Raw genomic sequence first — 23,020 nt, 5'->3', positions numbered from 1 at the left:
TAATTTTAAGGTATGATCATGGCATTGTGGTTATGTTTTTAAGTCCCTGTCTCTTACAGTACATATTGAAGTATTTACAAATGAAAACGAGTTAATGTCTGAGACTTCATCTGGTTTGGTAGGGGGAGTAACTGAGGCATATACATCAGACGAACAAAGATGGGCGATAAGTATGTGGGAGTTTATCATATTTCCTCTCTTTTGTATATATATAAATTTTCTAAAATAAAAATTTTAATAAGTACATTTCCTTTTGTCCTAATGTAACCTTATAAAACCCCTGTAAGTTCTTTTATGTTTTGCTGTTAAGAAAGTAATGTCTGTAGAGTGTAAATAATTTGAGTGCACATAAATTATGGCATAGCTGATCTAGAATATTGCTTTTTAATATGAACATATTGAATAATTACAGAGATTACAGAGGATTAAAGGAATTTTTGAGCACTCAAGAGAATTAAAGAGGAAGGCTAAATATGAGTATCAAGCTTTTACAAAGGAAATGTGGAATTGGATTTGGTAGGGAATGTAAATTTTAAATTGAGAATGATGACAGAGAGGAGGTGAGAGGAAGATAAAGTCTCCGGGCTTTGGCTTAGAAGGAAGAAGAATTTACTTGGAATGACAATAAATTTAACTTAAAGCAAAAAGCGCCAATCAGGTTTGGCAAAAGATAAGATCTAATTATAATAGGAATCGTTGATAAAGATTGTGATCAGTTTTTCAAGTTTATTTGAAAAATTAATATGTATCAATTCAGAGTTATTAGTAGGATAAAAGGATTTTTCTACCATGAGAGATTTAAGTTGTTGGTTTTAGGAAGGGGGAAGTCAAACCTTGCTCACTATCCTTTTATATTACCTGTTGAAACAATGTGAACTGTCATTTCCTTAACAAGGCATCAAGATGCCTTTTTAGTCCACTTCTTTCTTAATATGATTTTATCTCATATCAAACTGCCTGTGGACATTTTAACTTGGTTATTCATCTTTCTTAAGTCTAAAACTCTCCTTTCTGTCAGATTCTTAATCTTCCAGGCTTATTTGAATTATTTCTCTCTTGTGGCCAAATTGTGTTAACAATTTGTATTATTTTAAAATTTATTTCCATTATCAAACTCTCGTTACTTTATGCCTTCTAACTGGTCATCTTGCCAAAGGTTTTTCATCTTTTTATTCATCTTAAGTATCAATAGACTTCTCTTCCCTGAATACCCTTTGTCTTTACTTCTCTGTTCATCCACTTTCAGTAGCTCTCCTCATTGCTTATAATACAGTCAAACTCTAGCGTGACTCGTTTTTCAAAACTCCTTCGTTATTTAATTCCAATCTGCTTTTGCAACAATTTGTTCGACAATATTTTCAATACAAATCTTTAGCTCCAGCCAGATCTGTTCCAGCCATCTTGTTTGGAACATGCTTTTACTTAACTCTCACCTTTATGTTCTTCTTTACTCGTGCCATTGTCTTCACCAAGAATTGTTGTTGTTGTTGTTGTTGTTGTTGTTGTTCAAGTTCTACATATTCTATGAAAACCATCAGGCCATACCTTCCTCATTAACCCAGTCCTTTCTTCAGTAGTCTACTATATTAATTCTCTGTTGAACTTCATTACCACTTAATATTTGGCATGTACTCACGTTACCTTTTCAGAAATCTGTGGTTTGTCTCCCTTTCTAGGGGAAAAGTTTGGTTTTATATGTCTTTGATTCTTCCACAGGCTCACAGTGCTATGCATATAGTATGTGTTTGGCAAACATTTTTGTGGATGATTTATGACTACTGGTTAGTCAGTGTCTTTTGAGAATTCTTTAAAAACAATCTGAGGGTTTTTTTTTCCCCCGCTCCAAAGTAGATTTTTATGATGTTATCTAAAGGCAGAGATAGGAACTAGTTCTTCTGGAGGCTACCTTGAGCCTCCAGAGAGAGAGAGAGAGAGAGATTACACAAGTTAAGAGGAAGCATGTGAAGGATTGAGATGACTGGCATGAATTTCAGAACTTTAAATGTTACAAATGTAACTTTTTAAACATTTATTAGTTTAAACAAATGTGTATAGCACTTGATACATTGTGCTATATATCAATCAAACAGTGATAGAATATTTTTCCATTTAGCTTTTTAAAAAATGTTTAGTACAGTATTATATACTTAATTAAACTTAATTATAAACTTGAATAATTATATTTTGTTCAACATTAAAATTGCCTTTTTAATTAGGTTATAATTTTACTATATCTGTCTGAATCCATTTTACTCCTTTTATCCATTGTAGCTGCTAAAGTGAAACAATGATTTGATTCACTTTGTTAGTCAGGGAGAGCTTTTCCATTACATTAGTAGTGAGGATTTTTAATTCAATCATTTGCATAAAAATACTTCTCAAATTTAAATATCCAAATATATGTTATAATTGTATTAGCCAGTCACTTGTTAATCATGTATTTGTAGAGATGCAGATATAAGCATTAGCTTCTGATTGTTAATATCAATCAATTTATTTTGTTTTCATAGAATAATAATAACCTGGATGCCTGCTGTGCTGTTCTCTCTCAGGAGAGTACAAGATATCTTTATGGTGAAGGAGACTTGAATTTTTCAGATGATTCTGGAATTTCTGGTCTACGCAATCACATGACTTCTCTCAACTTGGACTTGCAATCACAGAACATTTATCACCATGGAAGAGAAGGAAGTAGGATGAATGGAAGTAGGACTCTAACGCACAGCATTAGTGATGGACAACTTCAAGGTGGCCAGTCCAATAGTGAACTATTTCAGCAGGAGCCACAGACAGCACCAGCTCAAGTTCCTCAAGGCTTTAATGTTTTTGGAATGTCCAGTTCTTCTGGCGCTTCAAATTCAGCACCACATCTTGGATTTCACTTAGGCAGCAAAGGAACATCTAGCCTTTCTCAACAAACTCCCAGATTTAATCCCATTATGGTAACTTTAGCCCCAAATATCCAGACTGGTCGTAATACTCCTACATCTTTGCACATACATGGTGTACCTCCACCTGTACTTAACAGTCCACAGGGAAATTCTATCTATATTAGGCCTTACATTACAACTCCTGGTGGTACAACTCGACAGACACAACAGCATTCTGGCTGGGTATCTCAGTTTAATCCCATGAACCCTCAGCAAGTTTATCAACCTTCACAGCCTGGTCCCTGGACTACTTGTCCTGCATCTAATCCTCTGTCACATACCTCATCTCAACAGCCAAATCAGCAAGGCCACCAGACCTCTCATGTCTACATGCCAATCAGTTCACCTACTACTTCACAACCACCAACAATTCATTCATCTGGTAGCTCACAGTCTTCTGCCCATAGCCAATATAACATTCAGAATATTTCAACAGGGCCTCGAAAAAACCAGATTGAAATCAAACTTGAACCCCCACAAAGAAATAATTCTTCAAAACTGCGTTCTTCTGGACCTCGAACCGCCAGCACTTCCTCTTCAGTCAACAGCCAGACCTTAAACAGAAATCAGCCCACTGTTTACATAGCTGCCAGCCCCCCAAATACGGATGAGCTGATGTCCCGTAGTCAACCTAAGGTCTATATTTCAGCTAATGCCACCACAGGAGATGAACAGGTCATGCGGAATCAGCCCACACTCTTCATATCCACAAACTCTGGAGCATCTGCTGCCTCTAGGAACATGTCTGGGCAAGTGAGCATGGGTCCTGCCTTTATTCATCACCATCCTCCCAAAAGTCGAGCAATAGGCACTAACTCTGCAACCTCTCCTCGAGTGGTAGTCACTCAGCCCAATACGAAATACACTTTCAAAATTACAGTTTCTCCCAATAAGCCCCCTGCAGTTTCACCAGGGGTGGTGTCCCCTACCTTTGAACTTACAAATCTTCTAAATCATCCTGATCATTATGTAGAAACCGAGAATATTCAGCACCTCACGGACCCTACGTTAGCACATGTGGATAGAATAAGTGAAACACGGAAACTGAGTATGGGATCTGATGATGCTGCCTACACACAAGGTAATATGAATACTAAAGGTGGGATGGTTTTCCATGCTGGGCTTGTTGGTGTACATTTGATTTCACAACAGAAATGGATGTTAGCATTATTATTTCATTGTTTAAATATTGCTCCAAATGATGTTATTGTAACATTTGAGAGTATTATATATATACATTTTAATTTTAATTTTATTTCATTATTATAAAACTGGAAGTTTGAGTAATTGGGTTATCACCTCTTCAGAGTAACCAGATCTGGTTTGTTGGTTTGTTAATGTTTATAACACTTTCTTTTCAGTTAATCTTATACCTGTGGTGATGCTGACTTTCTCTTTAAATTTTCTGTAAATAAAAATTCCTAGAAATACGTTTTAATAAGCGACTAGTTGACTCTCTTCACTAATATGGTAAATTTGCCTTCTTTGACCAGATATTTGAAGAATAAGTAATTCTTGGCCGGGATTGGTGGCTCACGCCTGTAATTCCAGTGCTTTGGGAGGCCAAGATGGGAGGATCATTTGAGCCCAGGAGTTTGAGACCAGCTGGGGCAACATAGGGAGACTCCGTCTCTACAAAAGGTTTTGAAATTATGCAGGCATGGTGGCACACACCTGTAGTCCCAGTTACTCGGTAGACTGAGGTAGGAGGATTGCTTGAGCCCAGGAGTTCAAAGGTTACAGTGAGCTATGACCATACCACTCTGCCCCAGCCTGGGCAACAGAGTGAGACCCTTCTCTGGGGTGGGGGGAAATTCTTCATTTTTCTAATACAACATTTTAGTCTTATTTTATATTAAGTCTATTGCTGCGTAAGTATTAGAATAATTTACCTCAAAGAGAAGTTTGAATCTTGTTCCTGATATTTGTCCCCTTCATTCTCCCTTAAATGTTGGTTAATATATTTCTTTTTATATGGAATTATAAGGACATTACTTTCAAATCTATTTCAATTGATTATCCTTTTCTGAAATAGACTATTTGATATTGGCATACTACATTATGTCTGTATTAATTCAAATAGAGAAATTTCTGTCATATGTTTTATCTAACCTCAAGTTATATAATTTTCAGTAGGACTGTTAAATAAATTCATTTAGATAAGAAGGTGGAGGTTATTCATTTTCTTGAATATTTATGCGGGTTTGTAGATGAACTGAGTCTTTTAGAGTAAGGGCATATCTTAGTCATATATGTATCTGCAGTGAATCATTTCATGTATCAGCTGTAGGTTGGAAAATACTATAACATCACCCTCAGGCAGCATGCAGCCCCTACTATCACTAATATCCTCATCCTTTTTTACATTTCTGGTATAGTGATTTTACTGCTGAGTCTCTTAGGGGGTCCTAATTGCTTTGCCTTATTTTATGTTTTAAACAGCTACACTAGTGATTCTTAATCCAAGCTGGGTTGTGGTCCTTTCAAATTCCATTATTTTTCATGGAGCTTTAAAAAATCAGCTGGGCGCAGTGGCACCCACCTGTAGACCTAGCTTCTCAGAAGCTAAAGTGGGAGGACTGCTTGAGCCCAGAAGTTTGAGGTTGCAGGGCACCACTGCACTCTAGCATGGGCAACATATCGAGACCCCCATCTCAAAAATAAAGTACCCAGGGCTCTGCCCAGACTTAAGAAAGTGAATCCTAGGTGTGCGTGTGCATGTATCTGTGTGTGTGCATATTAGGGGTGCATGAGTGATTTCAATTGCCCTAGAAATTGTGTTAAAACTTTTATTTTCCATATATCTGTGATTAACTACAAACATTTTTGTTTAGTTTCAGCAGTTTATAAATGTTATATACTATTATTTTTTCCACTTATAACTTATTTCTCCTCTTCTCCCAAAGTTATCTTCTCTTCCAGTCCTTCCATCAAAACATCAGGTTTCCTATGGTTGGATAGTTGCTGATTCTTAAGTAGCAAATTTTAATGAAGATAATTTGATAAGGGAAATTTTCAAGTAAAGTAGGCATTCATATTTAGTGATATTAAAAAGATATTCATGTTTAACTAGAATGTGAAAATAAAGTGTTTCTTAAATTTGCTATCTTCAATTCCCCTCCTCCTATCCTTTTTTTTTTTTTTTTTTTTGAGACAGGGTCTCGCTCTTTCGTCCAAATTGGAGTGCAGTGGCATGTTCACGGCTCACTTCAGCCTCAACCTCCTGGGCTCAAGTGATCCTCCCACTTTAGCCTCCCTGGTAACTGGACTACAGGTACACACCACCACATCCAGCTAACTTTTTGTATTTTTTTGCAGACAAGGTCTCCCTATGTTGCCCAGGCTGGTCTTGAACCCCTGGGCTCAAGAGATCTGCCTGTCTCAGTCTCCCAAAGTGCTAGGATTACAGGCATGACCTCCACACCTGGCCTGTGACTTCTTACTTCCCCCATCATCACTACTATGGTCTCAACAATCATCACCTTTCAAATGGATTATTGCACTGACCTACCTGTTCTCGTCCTTGCCTCCTTGCAGTCTTCTTTCAACTCAGCATCCAGGGAGATACTGTTAAAAACATGGATCAGATCATATCACTTCTCTGCACATGATCACTATCTGTTGCACTCAGAGTAAAAGCTATGAAGCCCTACAGGATGAGCAGCTTCTCCCCCCAGCTCTTTTCCTTTTGCTTACCACCTGCTCACTGTGTTCCAGCCCTCCTGGCCTTCTTACTCTCTTCCTTAAACATAAAAGGCAAACCTTACGGCCCTTTTACTTGCACTAGTATTATTTTTTAGATTAAAACATTGAAGAACAGATAGGTTAAGTAACTTGTCAAAGGACAAGCGGCAGAGTCAAAATTCTAACTAGAGGCTGGGCACGGTGGCTCACGCCTGTAGTCCCAGCACTTTGGGAGGCCAAGATGGGTGGATCACAAGGTCAGGAGTTCAAGACCAGCCTGGCCAACAGGGTGAAACCCCATCTCTACTAAAAATATAAAAATTAGCGGGGCGTGGTGGCAGACACCTGTAATCCCAGCTGCTGGAGAGGCTGAGGCAGGAGAATCGCTTGAGCCCAGGAGGCAGAGGTTGCAGTGAGCCGAGATCACGCCATTGCACTCCAGCCTGGGCGACAGCAAGACTTTGTCTAAAGGAAAAAAAAAAAAATTCTAACTAGGAAGTTAGCGAAGCCCACGATCTTAACCCCTACGATATAATGTCTTTCTTTCCAGATTTTCATAATAAACCCTCTGAAAAGATATTTCAAGTGTATCTTGTAGCTTCACTTAGAGCCCATGGTACAACACTGTGGGGGCCACATGTGCCTCAATTTGAGAGGATGTAGCTAAAAAACCATTAATTTTAAAAAAAAGGCAACCATAGGGAAAGATAACACAGTAAATAGATAATAACAAGTAGAAATAACTTGAGGCTGGGCATGGTGGCTCACGCCTGAAATTCCAGCACTTTGGAAGACCGAGACGGGTGGATCACAAGGTCAAAAGATCAAGACCATCCTGGCCAACATGGTGAAACAACATGGTCTGTATTAAAAATACAAAAATTAGCTGGGTGTGGTGGCATGCACCTGTAGTCCTAGCTTCTCAGGAGGCTGAGGCAGGAGAATTGCTTGAACCTGGGAGGCAGTGGTTGCAGTGAGCCAAGTTCGCACCACTGCACTTCAGCCTGGCAACACAGACTCCGTCTCAAAAAAAAAAAAAACTCCAAACAAAGTAACACCCTGGATAGAAGTAGAGAGCACTTTCGGAGGACACCTGAAAGTAAAAATAAAAAAACTTTCTGATGAGAAAAGTCTCTGGTTTGAGAGCTTAAATTAAAGCCTACCAAGAAAGCAGGTTTCTCCAGAATCTGCCACTCAAATTGCTTAACAGCCTTCAGACAGCTCTAACAACCTTGATAATCACCTCCTTTAAACATACCTATATACATACAGAATTTTATAACATTTGTTTGACTACATAGTTTTGCATTATCTGTGTGTGCACACTGTTTTGGGGTTGGTACTGTTCTCCAACTTTTCTTCTCCTTGTTTCTGTTTACTATGGAACTGGTATTGATCCAGATTGACCTATCACCCAGTGACAGTCTTTTTTTTCTGAGATGGAGTCTCACTGTCATCCAGGCTGGAGTGCAGTAGCGCGATCTCGGCTCACTGCAACCTTCACCTCCCGGATTCAAGCAATTCTCCTGCCACAGCCTCCTGGGTAGCTGGGATTACAGGCGCATGCCACCACACCCAGCTAGTTTTTGTATTTTTAGTAGAGACGTGGTTTCACCTTGTTGGCCAGGCTGGTCTCGAACTCCTGACCTCAGGCGATCCGCCCACCTCAGCCTCCCAAAGTGTTGGGGTTACAGACGTGAGCCACCGTGCCTGGCTCAGTGACACAATCTTGATCTAGTGTTTCATTCACTTAATTCAAGACAAAGGAGGCCTTTGCTGGAAAATGCATCTTTTCTGCTTTTACCCTACATAGTTCACAGACACTCTGTGCAGTTACTAAACGGGGTGGCCTGAGTAATCCTGATCTTTAAGCAAGGATCTTTTCTAAACTCTGAGTGGTATGGGTAAGAAAAAGAAAAGAAATATCTCTGTCTACTGCAGTGAAACTGATTTTTCTAATGCTCCTGGAAATACTGTTTTAGAGTAGAAAAATTAAGTGGAGCCAGGCACTAGAATCAATAGGAAAATATTTTTTCCAAATTGAGAAAGGAACATACATACATATATAAATTTGGTAACCAAAATGCATTTTTTCTTTTTTCTTTTAATCTACCATTTGAAATCTAAAATACTGTGATAAAAACTGTCAAAAGTGAAAATTTCTGTTTATGAAAGGTATATTGTTTGATACACCCTCTACTATAGAGTGATCAGAAACAAAAGAAGTAAATTAATGAAACATCAAACCCCACTCATCTCAGCACTAAGTCTGTCAGCACCACCATCCTTCCTAAAGGAAGTAAATTAAACTTGATTCCTTAAAGTACTACAGGAATCAGAGACAAAAGTGGAAAGAACAAATTAAGGTTGGAGAGAAATTTTCAGTTTAAAGTTTATAGGTATGAAGAAAATTCTTATTTTACCCATTAAAAACAAATACAGAAGTGAAATTTTCTTACTGGTAGTCAGTGGTCACATATAGCTACATTTTTTTCCCCTTAAGTCATACCACCCAACTCTAGCTTCCAAAAAATGTTGAAAACTATCATTCAGCATATTCTGAGACATTCTAGTGTCTTCATAGTGGTATACCTGCTATAACACTGGCAACTTTTATAGGTATGGAGGACAAAGCATTCCAACAAATTTTCATGGTGGAGAGAAAAAGGCCTACTTTCTTATTTTGTTACAGAAGCCAGAAACTCTTGAAAAACTAACATTGCTGCCAAATACAATTTCCACAGAACTCCATCTGTGGTATTGACTTAGCTGGTAAACTGTTTTTATTATTTAAAGAAAAAAAAATTACATATATAAAATCATAAATATCTTTAATGATACTTTAATATGGTTTTTCCTCAGTTATGTTTAAAGTTCTACCATAGTGTTAAGCAGTAGTCTTGACTTTGAACCTAAAATAGAAATACAAGTAAGAAAAATTATGAGTTGAAAATTAGCTTCTGGGACTTTGTGTTTCTCATTCCTTACCATTTTTCACTAGTACACCTATCCAAATCACAACGCATTTCTTTTTAATGAGGTTTAATAAAAAATGTTTATTGTGGGACAAATTCAGTGAGCAAGATACTCTTTTCAAAAGGAAGTATAATTTTACTTAGTTCAGATTCTAAAACTTGTACTTTGTTTAACTTTATGTATCTTTTGATTGGAAATGTCTTTTTGTTCTTTGTTGACATTGAAATCACATTATTAAATAAAAGCCTAGTGCAGTAGCATGTGCCTGTAGTTCCAGCTACTCGGGAGTCTGAGGCAGGAAGACTGCTTGAGTGCAGGAGTTCAAGACCAGCCAGGACAATGTAGCAAGACTTTGTCTCTAAAATAACAATAATAAACTCAGTAATTAAGATTAGTTGACATTGGACCACTCACAGAATATTTTTTTCAAATTAGCCCTACTACTTGTAGGTTCCTCCCAGTCTTAAGACTAAATACCTTTTTAATTTGGGTAAATGTCAGAATTGGAAGAGACTTTAAAGGGCATGAAGAATTCTACTCCAAAGGTTATCCAGTCCATGTACCCAGCCAGCCTATCAAGTGTAAATCCATTCTGTACTTTAAATTCTTATGAGACACAAACTGCCTCCTAAGGTAGCATATTCTGGTTTTGGAGAGCTCTACCTACTAGCTGGTTATTTCTTACATTAAATTAATACCTTTAAAAAGTATTATGAAAATAACACAGTAAAAGAAATTTTAAAAAACAGAAATGCAATAAAAATGTGTCTCCTTTCAACCTTTGACCTGTCACTTCCTCCAGCTTTTCCCTTATTTAACTGTGAGAGGTATTCTCCATTAGCAGTTACTTATCCCCTTCCCATTATATTCACTCAGTCCTCTTCCCATTATATTCCCCTTCCGATTACATTCATTTCCTTTATATTCACATACACATACGTGTGTGTATATATGTGTATACACACACTGTTCTTAAAGCAGGAACACACTATACACATGGGTCTATGAACACGTGGGATTATATAATATGTACATATTCTACAATATGTCTGACATTCACTAAATGTGAGAACAGTACACTTTTTAAAAATATATTAAGTTATGTAAATCTATTCTTTAAATTTTTTAAATGTTTAGTCATTATTTTAACAGCTTTATTGAGATATAGTTAATATACAGTGCAGTTGACTTATAGTGTACGTCAATTTTTAGTTTATTCACTGATATGTGCAACCATCACCCAGCCAGTAGAACACTTTCATCTCCTCTACAGGAAACCTCATATCCTGTAAGCTATCATCTCCCTATCCCATTACCCCCCACCCTCAGCACTAGGCAACCACTAATCTACTTTCTTTCTGGATAAATTTACATATTCTGGACACCTGATATAAAATGGAATCTGATCTTTCATGACTCATCTATGGTGTAGCAACATGTTCTTTCCTTTTTATGGCCAAATACACCATTATATAAATACACTGCATTTCGTTTATTCATTCATCAGTTAATAGACATTTTGTTTTTTTTCCACCTTTTCAGCAGTGGAATTGTTGCCATACTGTTTTCCAAAGTGATTTGTATTCTCACCAGCTGTGTGTGAGGGTTTTCATTTCTCCACATTTTCAACAATGCTTTTATCTGACTTTGTGTTAGTTGCCATCCTAGTGGCTGCAAAGTATTTCATTGTGATTTTGATTTGCATTTCCCTATTGGCTAATGATGTCAAGCATCATTTCAATGTGCTTACTGGCCATTTGCATATTTTCTTTGGAGAAATGCCTATTCATATCCTTTGCCTACTTTTAAATTAGGTTATTCATCTTTATTGTTAAGTTGTATGAGTTCTCTATATATTCTAGAAATAAGTCCCTTTCATGATTTGCAATTTTCTCCCATTCTGTGTATTGTCTTTCACTTTCTTGATGGTGTCTTTTAAGCACAAGTTTTTTATTTGGCTGAAGTCCAAACTCTATGTATTTTTTCTTTTATTGCTCTTGCTTTTGGTGTCGTAAGAAACAGTTTCTAACTCTGAGGTGAGATCATGAAGATTTACCCCTAGCTTTTCTCCTAAGAGTTATATAATATTAGTTCTTATATTCTAGTCTTTGATCTTTCATCCATTCTGATGCAATTTCTATATCATGGCATGAAGTACGGATCCAACTTCATTCTTTTGCATGTGGCTATCCAAGTATCCCAGCACCATTTGTTGAAAAGACTTTTTCTCCTCATTGAGTGATTTTGGCACCCCTGTAAAAAACCAGTTGACCATAAACGTGTGGGTTCATTTCTGGACTCTCAGTTCTTTTCCATTGTTCTATATGATCTTTATGCCAATACCATATGGTCTTAATTACTATAATTATTTTATTATTAAATTGGGACATGTGAGTTCTCCTGCTTGGTTCTTTTTCAAGATAGGCTCTGCTGTTTAGAGTCTTTTGAAATTCTAAGTAAATTTTAGAATCAGTTTGTCAATTTCTACATAGAAGTCAACTGGAATTCTGATAGGAATTGCATTAAAATATTTTCCTACATAACTTGATTTTTTAAAAAACTGAAAACAGAACTAAAGGGTATATAATGAAAAATTCCCCTCACTAGAGATAACTAGTTTCTCAAACAGTTCATTTTGTATTCTTCTAGGATTATGTCTCTTTTTTTGTCTTTATCTCTTTGAGAGAATTCCATGTCAGCAGGATCTGCTTTTTAAGAAATGGCTGCATAGTATTGTGTACCATAATATCTAACCAGTCCATTCTTGATAGACCTTAAGTAGTTGCTAATCTTGTTTTTATGAACAGTGCTGCAATAAAAATCCTTGTGTACACATAGTTGTACCCATGTCCAAGTATCTTGGCAGACTGTGAGATTACTAGGAGTGAAACTGCTGTGTCCAAGGATATATGTGTTTTTAATTTTGATAGATGTATCATTTAGGCTTGGTTACGTTGCAGTAACAAACCATGTCTTAAAAACAACAAAGATTTATGTCTAGCTCACATTTCCTGTCCCATATAGATTAGCTGGTGGCCTCTGTTCTCCATCACCCTCACCAAGGGACCCAGGTTAAGGGAAGCTCCATCTCTGTGCTTCCATGACCAAGGAAACATAGCAGCGGCTCCTTAAGCCTCTGCCTCAACTTGAGCATGTTACTCTGTAGCTAAAACAAAGCACACAGCCACACCTTATTCGGCAGGAACAGGGAGGCACAGTTCTACCACACACCTGGGAGACAGAGAGCCAGAAGAATGTGGGGAAGGACACTAATGACTGCCAATAAATGTTACCAATTTCAGTTTTGAGGCTCTCTCTAAAGAGATTTTACCAGTTTATACTCCCATACTTATAAATGGGGAACATTTTGGGCAACATTTATAAGAATATTCTTTCCTCCTTCCCTTCCCCACTCATCATATTTTGTAGGTGGTTGAAAAAAGTATATCTAGTCAGTTTAATAGGTAAAAGTATATTGTTGCTTTGGGTTATTTAAATTTTCATCTTTTCTTGGGAGCTTAATTTGCATATTTAAATACGATTGAGGTTGAACATCTTTTCATGTGTTCTTTTTCCAGCCATTTGTATTTCTTACCTTATGAACTTGCCTATTTCTGTAAAATGCCTAGTCTATTCTTTCTACTTTGTTACTACCTTTTACTTAGTCAATAAAATTTTTCTGCCTTATAAATTTTTTACTTTTACATATTCAGACTTATCAGAATTTACTCTTATGGCTTCTGGGTTTTGTGTCTTATTTAGAAAGCCTTTCCATATTCCAAGATTTTGAAAAAAGAATAACAGAAATCTTTTTTTTTTTTTTTTTGAGATCGAGTCTCGCTCTGTCACCCAGGTTGGAGTGCAGTGGTGCAATCTCGGCTCACTGCAACCTCCACCTCCCGGATTCATGCAATTCCCCTGCCTCAGCCTCCCCAGTAGCTGGGACTACAGGCATGCGCCACCACGCCTGGCTAATTTTTGTATTTTTAGTAGAGACGGGGTTTCACCACGTTGGCCAGGATGGTCTCAATCTCTTGACCTTATAATCCACCTGCCTCGGCCTCCCAAAGTGCTGGGATTACAGCTGTGAGCCACTGCACCCAGCCCCAGAAATCTTACGGTATATTTTCTCTTTAGTATTACCTTGAAACCATATTGAACTGGTCTCATGGTATCCCTTCAAAACTTGAACATATCCTCTTTTAAAGTGTAAACCTGGCCAGGCATGGTGGCTCATGCCTGTAATCCCAGCACTTTGGGAGCCCAAGGCGGGTAGATCACCTGAGGTTGGGAGTTCGAGACCAGCCTGACCAACATGGAGAAACCCCGTCTTTCACTAAAAATACAAAATTAGCTGGGCATGATGGCACATACCTGTAATCCCAGCTACTGGGGAGGCTGAGGCAGGAGAATCGCTTGAACCTGGGAGGTGGAGGTTTCGATGAGCCGAGATCATGCCATTGCACTCCAGCCTGGGCAACAAGAGTGAAACTCTGTGTCAAAAAAAAAAAAAAGATATAAACCTTTCTAAGCCATAAACGTTCCCACATCGCATAATGATTCATCCAGTTATATTGTTTTGAGGCTCTTTTGGTGCCTCTAGGCCTGTTTTCATTCTGTCTAAAAGTTTTAGATTATATCTTCATGCTGTAAGATTACATGCAGAATCTTAATTATGTAAAATAAAGGCCAGCAAATTATTATCTAGCAAGAGGTCTCACCAGTTATGCTAAAATGAGTAAAATTCATCTCTTAGTATGTTCTTAAAAATAATTATAGAGATTAAGCATCATTCCTCATACTTTTGTTTTACATCTATTGCCCAAATTATGGGCCCAATTGCAGCACTTTTACAAGATCTGATTTCAAATTGCCTTTAAAAATGACAAAATAGATTAAAAGTTTGCTTTAAAGTTATAATTGCCATCTTTGAATCTTTTATGACTCAGTCACCAAATAAGTGACTATGGTAATACAGTAATATATAAAACAGATGTGATTCCTGTTGTCAACAAAGTTACAGCCTAGAAAAATCTTGATTTATTTTAGAAGCTGACATTGTACTTTCCTAGGTACAATGACTTAAGTATGACTTAGGCTTGTACCTGATTTAGACATGTAAAATTGTCATTACAGACAAAAAACAAAAAGATACCAGAAGTAAGTAACTATTAGGTTTTTCAATAGCAAAATTTTTCTTTTTTCATTTAAACAAGCCTAAAATCTTTGTTATCTACAAGTCCCTAGTATATTTTCCAATGACATATGTCTTTTATCAGTAAGCAAATTCTCGTGTTTTTGTTTTTAAACTTCTGGAGAAATTTGACATTATTTACAGTAAAAAATAACTAAAATTAATAAAACTAACACCATCTGGAACTTAAGTGTGTTTTTTAAATTTCAAAATTGAGTAACGAAGAAATTTTCTCCATTGTTCATGAGCTGACAAAAGTTGGGTAAGTACTGAGCTTTCTGTATAAACCATTTTGAATGCTTATAGCAGTGGTTTAAGAGCCCTGGTGCTTGAATTCACTTAGTACTCACTTATTTTTAACAACAACCACAAGAGAGAGTTGCATGCTTAGATTACCTTTATCCATTAAAATTTAACTTTGAAAGAGGATTTAAAAGATACTGAATATTTTTTTCTTTACCTGTAATTCCTTCATCATCTGTTCACTGCAAAGCCCAGTCATTTATCTGTTTTCCTTGGAATTTTTAACTTTTGTTGTTGTTGTTCTCTGCGTTTATCATATCCTTTCAGCATCTCCAAGATACCATCTGTTCATTTTTCCTGGAGTCTTCTCTTCCCTGTTATAAATTAGAGTCACCATTCTTGGATCTTACATTATCTTCCTTCTTGGTTTGTGCCTTCAATTTGCTAAAACATGTCTTTAAGTATTTTCCTAATGAGACTTGGGAGGTAAATTCTCTTAAGTCCTTAAATATCTGGAAATCCCCTCATGTTTTTAGCTGGACATAGAATTCTTGGTTGAATATCATTTCTCCACAGAAAAATATAGTGATTTCCTTATCACTGAGGAAATCTGATGTCAGTATGATTCTTGTACCTTTGTATGTAATCTACTTTTTTTCTTTCTGGAAATTTTTAAGATCTTTCTTTGTCTTTAGTAGTCTGAAATGTTACAATGGTATAGGGGTTTTTTTTAATCATCCTGTCCCACATTTAGTGGACTCCTCCATTTTAGAGGCTAGTGTCTCCCTTCAGCCCTGGGAAATTCTTTTCTGATCCCCACTATGGTTTCTCCATTGTCTCTTTCTAGACCTCCTCTTGTTCAGCTATTTAATGTCCTGAACGAGCTTTCTATCTATCTCTCGTTACATCTTCAGTGTATTTCACGTCTCTGTCTTTCTTGGTTGTGTCAGTGTCAGGGGCAGGGTGTCACGGTTGCCCAGGCTGTGGAGTACAGTGGTGCTATCTCAGCTCACTGTAGCCTCGACCTCTCAGGCTCAAGTGATCCTCCCACCTCAGCGTCTCGAGTAGCTGAGACTACAGGCACGCGCCACCATGCCTGGCTAATTTTTTAGTTTTTTTGTAGAAACAGCATCTCCATTTGTTGCCCAGGCTGGTGAAACTCCTGGGCTGAAATGACTCTCCCTCCTAGGCCTCCGAAAGTGCTGGGATTACAGGCATGAGCTACCATACCCGGCCCCTCCTTGTCTTTCCATTCTACATTTTAGGAGATTTCCTTAAATTTTTTTCCAACTCAGATATGAAATTTTCATTTTGGCAGTGATGTTTTTAATTTCCGAGAGCTAGTTCTCTGATTCCTTTTCGAAGAAGATTGTTGTTTTATGGGTACAATAGTGTCTTAAATCTCTTAATGATATTAATCAGAATTTAAGTTCTGGTCTCTCCGCTATGTTGTCTTCACTTAATCTGGATTTAGTTTTTTTCTTTGTTTATGCAGACCTTTCACATTCATATCAGATTTTCTTCTTTTTTTGACAGGGGGCGGGGGGGCGGGGGTGGACAGGGTCTCACTTTGTCACCCAGACTGGAGTGCAGTGGCGCGATGTCAACTCACTGCTACATCCACCTCCCAGGTTCAAACGATTCTCCTGCCTCAGCCTCCTGAGTAGCTGAGATTACAGGCACGCGCCACTACCACCTGGCTGATTTTTGTATTTTTAGTAGAGATGGGGTTTCACCATGTTGGCCAGGCTGGTCTTGAACTCCTGACCTCAAATGATCCACCTGCCTTCATATCAGATTTTCTTCAACTATGAGGTGATCCTTAAACCTACAGCTACCTTTCCTTCAGGATGGGGAGAGGTTGACTCTTCCATATACGGATAGCTAATTAAGCCTCTGTGTTCTGGCCCTTTCCTAACTCCTGCCTTCTGTTGTTACCTGCATTTTCCGAAGTCAAGGTTTCTGCAGGGCTGATGAGCTGCCATTTTGTCTACAGCAGCCTCCTTGCCCATGAGACTTCAGCTTTCTCCACTCCTTCATTCGGCTGTCATTTCATCTGCTTCTAGCCTTCCAGAAACTTGTTGACTTCTATTGTGAATTAATTGCCTTCTTTTTCTTAATTGTTGGTGGATTGTACCTTTTCCATTCAAACCTCATTTTTATGGGGTTTCAGGAGACAGAAGATGTTTTCATTTAGTAGAGGCTAATTAGAGCAAAAGTGTCTCTGCTATTTAATTATCTACTAACATTGTTTCATAATGAGTCTAATCACATTGTTTCATAATGGACAAATATTGGGTATTGTATACTCAAGGTTAAACTTGCAGACAAAACTCACAGCTAGAGAAGAATTTCGACTTTTGCTGAATTTTTACAGTGATTTTTAGAAATTCACTTTGACCCCTTTTTTCCCCTGTAATTCATCTTTCTCAGATTCCTATCTAAAAATCTCAAACCACAAATGAAAAGTGAACTAAACACATAAAAATTCAGCCACTTAGAAGAAAAAATTGCTAAGAAATAGAGAACCACTTTCCTAGTATATTCATAGCATTTTTAGCTTGTTTATAACAGCCATACCTAGACAAGTCAACCAACCAGGTATGTCATTTCTAAGTAATACAGTCATTATAACTCTAAAATTTTGTTTAAAGTGGAAAGAAATGCCTCATAAATAAGTTGTAAGTAATTGTAAATGGATTTGCAATATTTTACTTTAGAGCTTCAGACTAATCATAAGAGATACTTTGCCTTTACTCCCAAAGGTAAGCCACATCTTCAGCCATTGCAAAAACCCCTTTGTGAATTTCTAAGGATGCAATACTTATTCAGAAATATTATAAAGAATTTACTCTTTAACCTCAAAACACCTGACAACCATATGTGTAGCAACTGTGGCTCTTTCAAGTCTCCTAAATCATCATTGAATCAGATTTCTGCCTGCTGTTAAACTCTGTCTCCTACTAATATTGGCCTTCTGTGTATCTCTCAAACTCTATAATTTACTTTCTTGTTTTGATAGAAACATTAGGAATATGGGATTGGGGATTGCTGGTGGAGCTGTGACTGGGAGAATGCTCAACCTTATCCTGGAATGTATACTTTATGATGTATTCGTTGGAAAATAAATTAGATTTTTGTTTTTATTATGATGTAATAGATTTTATGATGTATTTGTTGGAAAATAAATTATTTTTATGATTTTCCATGCAGAGTTGTATACTAGCATTTTTTCCTTTTATCATTAAGTAAAGAACATCTTTATCTCGTATGTTTTGCCTTAAAGTCAGATTTTTTTTCTGAAATAATTATATGAAATTTTTCTAGCTGCCCTCAAGATTTTCTTTCTTTAGTTTTCAGCACTTTGACTGTGATGTGTCTAGGTGTTTTGTTTTAGCATTATTTGGTGATCTGTGGGCTTCTTAGATCTGTGATTTGTTGTATTTCATTAATGTTGGAAAATTTTTGGTCTTTATCGCCTCAGATATTTCTCCTGCCTTTTTTTCTCTTCTTTTGCCGATTACACATAGACTGTTTGATACTGTTCTGCAACTCTTAAGTTTATTTTGTTCTTTTTTTCACTTGTTTCTTGGTGTGTTCAGTTTGGGTAATTTTTGTTGTCAAGTTCACTGATTCTTCTGTGTCCAGTGTGCTAAGTCTGTCCAAGGAATTCTTTATCTCTGATAAGAATATTTTATTTCTAGCCACATTTTTTATTTCTAGCATTTGACCCTTTCATGATTTCCACCTCTCTCCTCAAATTGTGAATCTCTTTTTTGCATGCTGTCCACCTTTTAAACTAGATCCTTTAACATATTAATCATAGTTAAATCTTTAAGTTTTCTGTCAGGTAATTCCAGCTGCATCATCTTTGAGTATAGTTCTGTTGATCACTTTATCTCTTGATGATGAATTCCATTTTTCTCCTGCTTGTATGTCTCATAATTTTTTATTGAATGCCACACACTGTGTGTAAAGGAACAGAGGAGACTAAAGTAAATGGTATTTATATCCAGAAATGAGGACATCTCTTTTTCTTTCAGGTTATTATTATGAGGCATTGCATCAATTTAGTCAGGAGTGGAGCTGGGTTTGGGTTTTGTTGTTGCCTTCAGTGCACCACAGTCTTCAGATACTTCCAGCAATTGACTGCTATTACCTTATGCTTCTTAGAGTAGTGCCTGAAGTGCAAGATATTTATTTTACTTGAATCCTTTTATTTTGAACCTGTCTGTGCTATGATAGATCCCCATTTTATTCAGAGTCCTTAATATGGTCAGCAAGGCTCTACATGATCTGGTAGAGGGCCAGATAGTAAATCATTTAGGATTTTGTAGGCCACATAATCTGTCACAACTATTTAATTCTGCTGTTGTAAAATGGAAACAGCCATAGACAACAAGTAAACAAATGAGCAAGGCTGTATCCAGTAAAACTTTAATGACGAAACAGGCAGTGGGCTAGATTTGGCCCATGGACCATAGTTTGCCTACCTGTTTACCCTTTGTTTAGAGTCTTTCTCTTGCCCTACTCCCTGGCCCCAATCTCTGCTACCACGGTAATGTGAGCTCCGCAAGGGCAAGGATTTTTTCCTATTTTGTTCATGGACTTCCAAAATGCCTACAACAACATCTAACACATAGACCCTCAACTTATTAAAATAATAGATAAGTTAATTATGTTTTGACTGTTTTTTTATAAGCAGCATATAGCTGAGGTTTTACAATTCAGTCTACTGATCTCATCTCAACAGATGCCTTTAATTAGGTTGCATTCATTGTGATTTCTAGTATATTTGGAATTATCCTTGTCGGGTTTTTGTTTTGTATTTCTTTCCTTTATCCCCTCCTTTCCTGCTATCTAGGTTTAATTAAATTTCCCTCATTTCTCCTTAGGTTCTGTCTTTTAATTTAGAAACTGCACATTCTGTTTTAACTTCCTTTAGTACAGATCCCTAAATACTGAACATGTATATTTGGCTTAGCAACATTTAAGTGTATTCTTCTTAAATATCTTCAAGACCTTAGAATACTTCACCTCTGATTTTTGCACTTCCAGTGTCTTGTTATTCTTTTCCAATATTTTATTTTCACTTTGTTTTGGACAATGTCTGCTGCTCCCCTGCCCTGCCATAGGCTTTTCCTTTGTTTTATTGTCAGACCTTTTTTTTTTTTTTAGATTTACCCATCTTATTCCATTCTTTTGTATTTAATTTCCTTCTTATCAAAACATATATTTAATAGTTATTTCAGCAGCTATCTGTGATTGTTGAATTTCCCCAGACTTTGTCTGGAAATACCTTTATTCATTTGTATTCTTGGATAATTTAATTAGGTGAACAAATTATTTTATCTTCTAAAATTTGTTACTTCCTTTTTTCCCTTCAATTTTGAAACATTTTCAGCCAATATCTCTTCACATCTTGCCTCTTGTCTATTCTCTCTGTTGTCCCCTTCTGGAATTCTTTTCTCTCTCTGTCTCCCCCTACCCCCCCTTGAGATGGAGTCTCACTCTGTCATCCAGGCTGGAGTGCAGTGGTGTGATCTTGGCTTAGCGCAACCTCTGCCTCCCAGGTTCAAGCAATTCTCCTGCCTCAGCCTCCCAAGTAGCTGGGATTACAGGCATCCACCACCACGCCCAGCTACTTTTTGTATTTTTAGTAGAAACGAGGTTTCACCATGTTGGCCAGTCTGGTCTCGAACTCCTGACCTCAGGTGATCCACCCTTCTCGGCCTCCCCAAAGTGCTGGGGTTACAGGTGTGAGCCACCGCGCCCAGCCTGGAATTTTTTTCTTAGATGTATGTGAGACCTTTCAACTCTTTCATGTTTTCTGTCACATTATCTGTGCATTCTGGGTAACATTCTTACATCTATCTGACAGGTCACCAACTGTCTTTGTATGTAATCTACTGTAATCTGTTTGGCTTTTTCATTTCAGTGACTTTTATTTCTAGAGGTTGTTTAAAGTTCTTTTCCAAATCTGCCTTATTTTTCTCAAGGTAGAATCATCCCATGTTGTTTCTTTATAAAAAGTAGATTCAAGTATTTTCACTTCCAGTCCAGTATCCTAAAGGGTGAAATACATGTCCAGGGATAGATCACAAAAACATATACCAGTATTTGTAGTTTATTATGGTTTCCCAAGTAGTTCATTCATGCTGCAGGATTGATTGCTTATTTTGTTTCTTTAAAGATCTTGGAAGATATTTTCACAAAATATAATCTGAATATACAAAAATATAAGTGGCAATTGGGATAATTTAATGTTAACATTTATGTGCATACATCAAAATGGATTCAACCCATTCTACATTCCCTTCTAAAGTATCTATAACATTTTCATATTAGAATGCTTCATTCATAGACCAAACATGACAAACTCTGAAATAAGAGAGCTTGTCCTTTCCAAGGGTAGATATGAATTAGATACAGTAAGTAGGTTAATTAAAAAGATGAAAACCTTTAGAGAAGCTGTGGCCTGAAAATGCTGTCTTCATTCATAAAGTGAATTTCTCCAAATCCTAGAAAACATTTAAAAAGTGGCATTTGTTTAAATAACAAAAACAATTTTTCAGTTAAAATTTTTGGAATTTGGCCAGGCATGGCGGCACAAGCCTCTAATCCAGCACTTTGGTAGGCCAAGGCAGGCGGATCACCTGGGGTCCAGAGTTCAAGACCAGCCTGACCAACATGGTGAAACCTCATCTCTACTAAAAATACAAAATTAGTGGGGTGTGGTAGCAATTTCCCATAATCCCAGCTACTTGGGAGGCTGAGGCAGGAGAATCACTTGAACCCGGGAGGCAGTGGTTGCAATGAGCCAAGATCGCACCGTTGCACTCCAGCCTGGGCAACGAGAGCAAAACTCCGTGTCAAAAAAAAAAAAAAAATTGAAATTTTAAATGCCTAAACTTACAATATTTTGTTTTAATGTAGCTTTGGGATTTTTGACAAATTCTTGTTTGTTTTTCCAAGTCTGCTTAAAGGTTAGTTGATTAAAGTGGGTGGGTCCTCATGTTTACTAATATGTGTTGCAGCTCTTTTGGTACACCAGAAGGCCAGAATGGAACGACTTCAAAGAGAACTTGAGATTCAAAAGAAAAAGCTGGATAAATTAAAATCTGAGGTTAATGAAATGGAAAATAATCTAACTCGAAGGCGCCTGAAAAGATCAAATTCTATATCCCAGATACCTTCTGTAAGTCTTATGTAACTATTGTGATCTCTGTGCTTGAACATGAGTGTAGGCCATCTAACATAAGTGTAATATCTCTATCTAGTTTTCTTCAGATGTTCTTAACTCTTGTTTTTTCGTCCTTACTTTCTCCTGCCAAACTCCATTCTTTATTAACTAATGACTAAGAATTCAGTGCAAATCTTACTTACATAGAATTATTTTTCAGCTTGAAGAAATGCAGCAGTTGAGAAGTTGTAATAGACAACTCCAGATTGACATTGACTGCTTAACCAAAGAAATTGATCTTTTTCAAGCCCGAGGTAAAGTTCAGTGTATTCGTAGCTGAAATTCATCGTATTTAATTCACCAGCAGTTTTCCTGTGGCTAAAAACAGACTTATCAATCATAATCTTACTGTCTCAGAATATGTGGCTTTGGAGCCAGATAGACTTTTAAGAATATATTTAAAAAGTCACCCCCATCTCAATGGCACTATCTTAACTGATAAAATATAGAAGATAATAAAAATAAGGTTTATACATTCTTTAGACAATGATAGTTTCTTATACTTGAGCTATTAATGACAAGCAATGATTTCTTATAGTAAATAATGTTTACAATTTAATTCAGTTCCATAGAGAACTAAAAGGAAATGTTATCACTTAAACCTAGTTCTGAAGTTGGATAAATAATAAAAAGATATAAAATGGAAAAGACAGGAAGGGGAAGGAATCTAACCAAAAGAGAAGTCTTTAATCACACTTGGGACTGTGTCCGAGAATCTGTTCAACTGGAAGATGATTATTTTTATTCTTT

The 23,020-nt window shown here is 36.9% G+C and overlaps 1 protein-coding gene across 7 annotated transcripts in view; it reads left to right on the top strand.

Annotated features, from left to right (window-relative positions):
- The window catches only part of LOC116463202 (TGF-beta-activated kinase 1 and MAP3K7-binding protein 2), a 93,708-nt gene that overhangs the window by 57,817 nt on the left and 12,871 nt on the right, over nt 1-23,020 (top strand). For 6 of the 7 annotated variants that reach the window (XM_032146197.2, XM_058434506.1, XM_058434504.1 and 3 more), the window contains 3 exons: nt 2,511-4,011; nt 22,065-22,225; nt 22,431-22,524. In XM_032146197.2, the coding sequence (XP_032002088.1) occupies nt 2,511-4,011; nt 22,065-22,225; nt 22,431-22,524 (1,756 nt within the window). Of the gene's footprint in view, nt 1-56; nt 171-2,510; nt 4,012-22,064; nt 22,226-22,430; nt 22,525-23,020 lie in introns of those variants that run through there. The other variant, XM_032146202.2, reaches the window with a different exon arrangement.

Source organism: Hylobates moloch, unplaced genomic scaffold (assembly GCF_009828535.3).
Source record: "Hylobates moloch isolate HMO894 unplaced genomic scaffold, HMol_V3 SCAFFOLD_29, whole genome shotgun sequence".
NCBI classification, from domain to species: domain Eukaryota; kingdom Metazoa; phylum Chordata; class Mammalia; order Primates; family Hylobatidae; genus Hylobates; species Hylobates moloch.
This window is presented reverse-complemented; position numbering and strand designations above follow the sequence as displayed.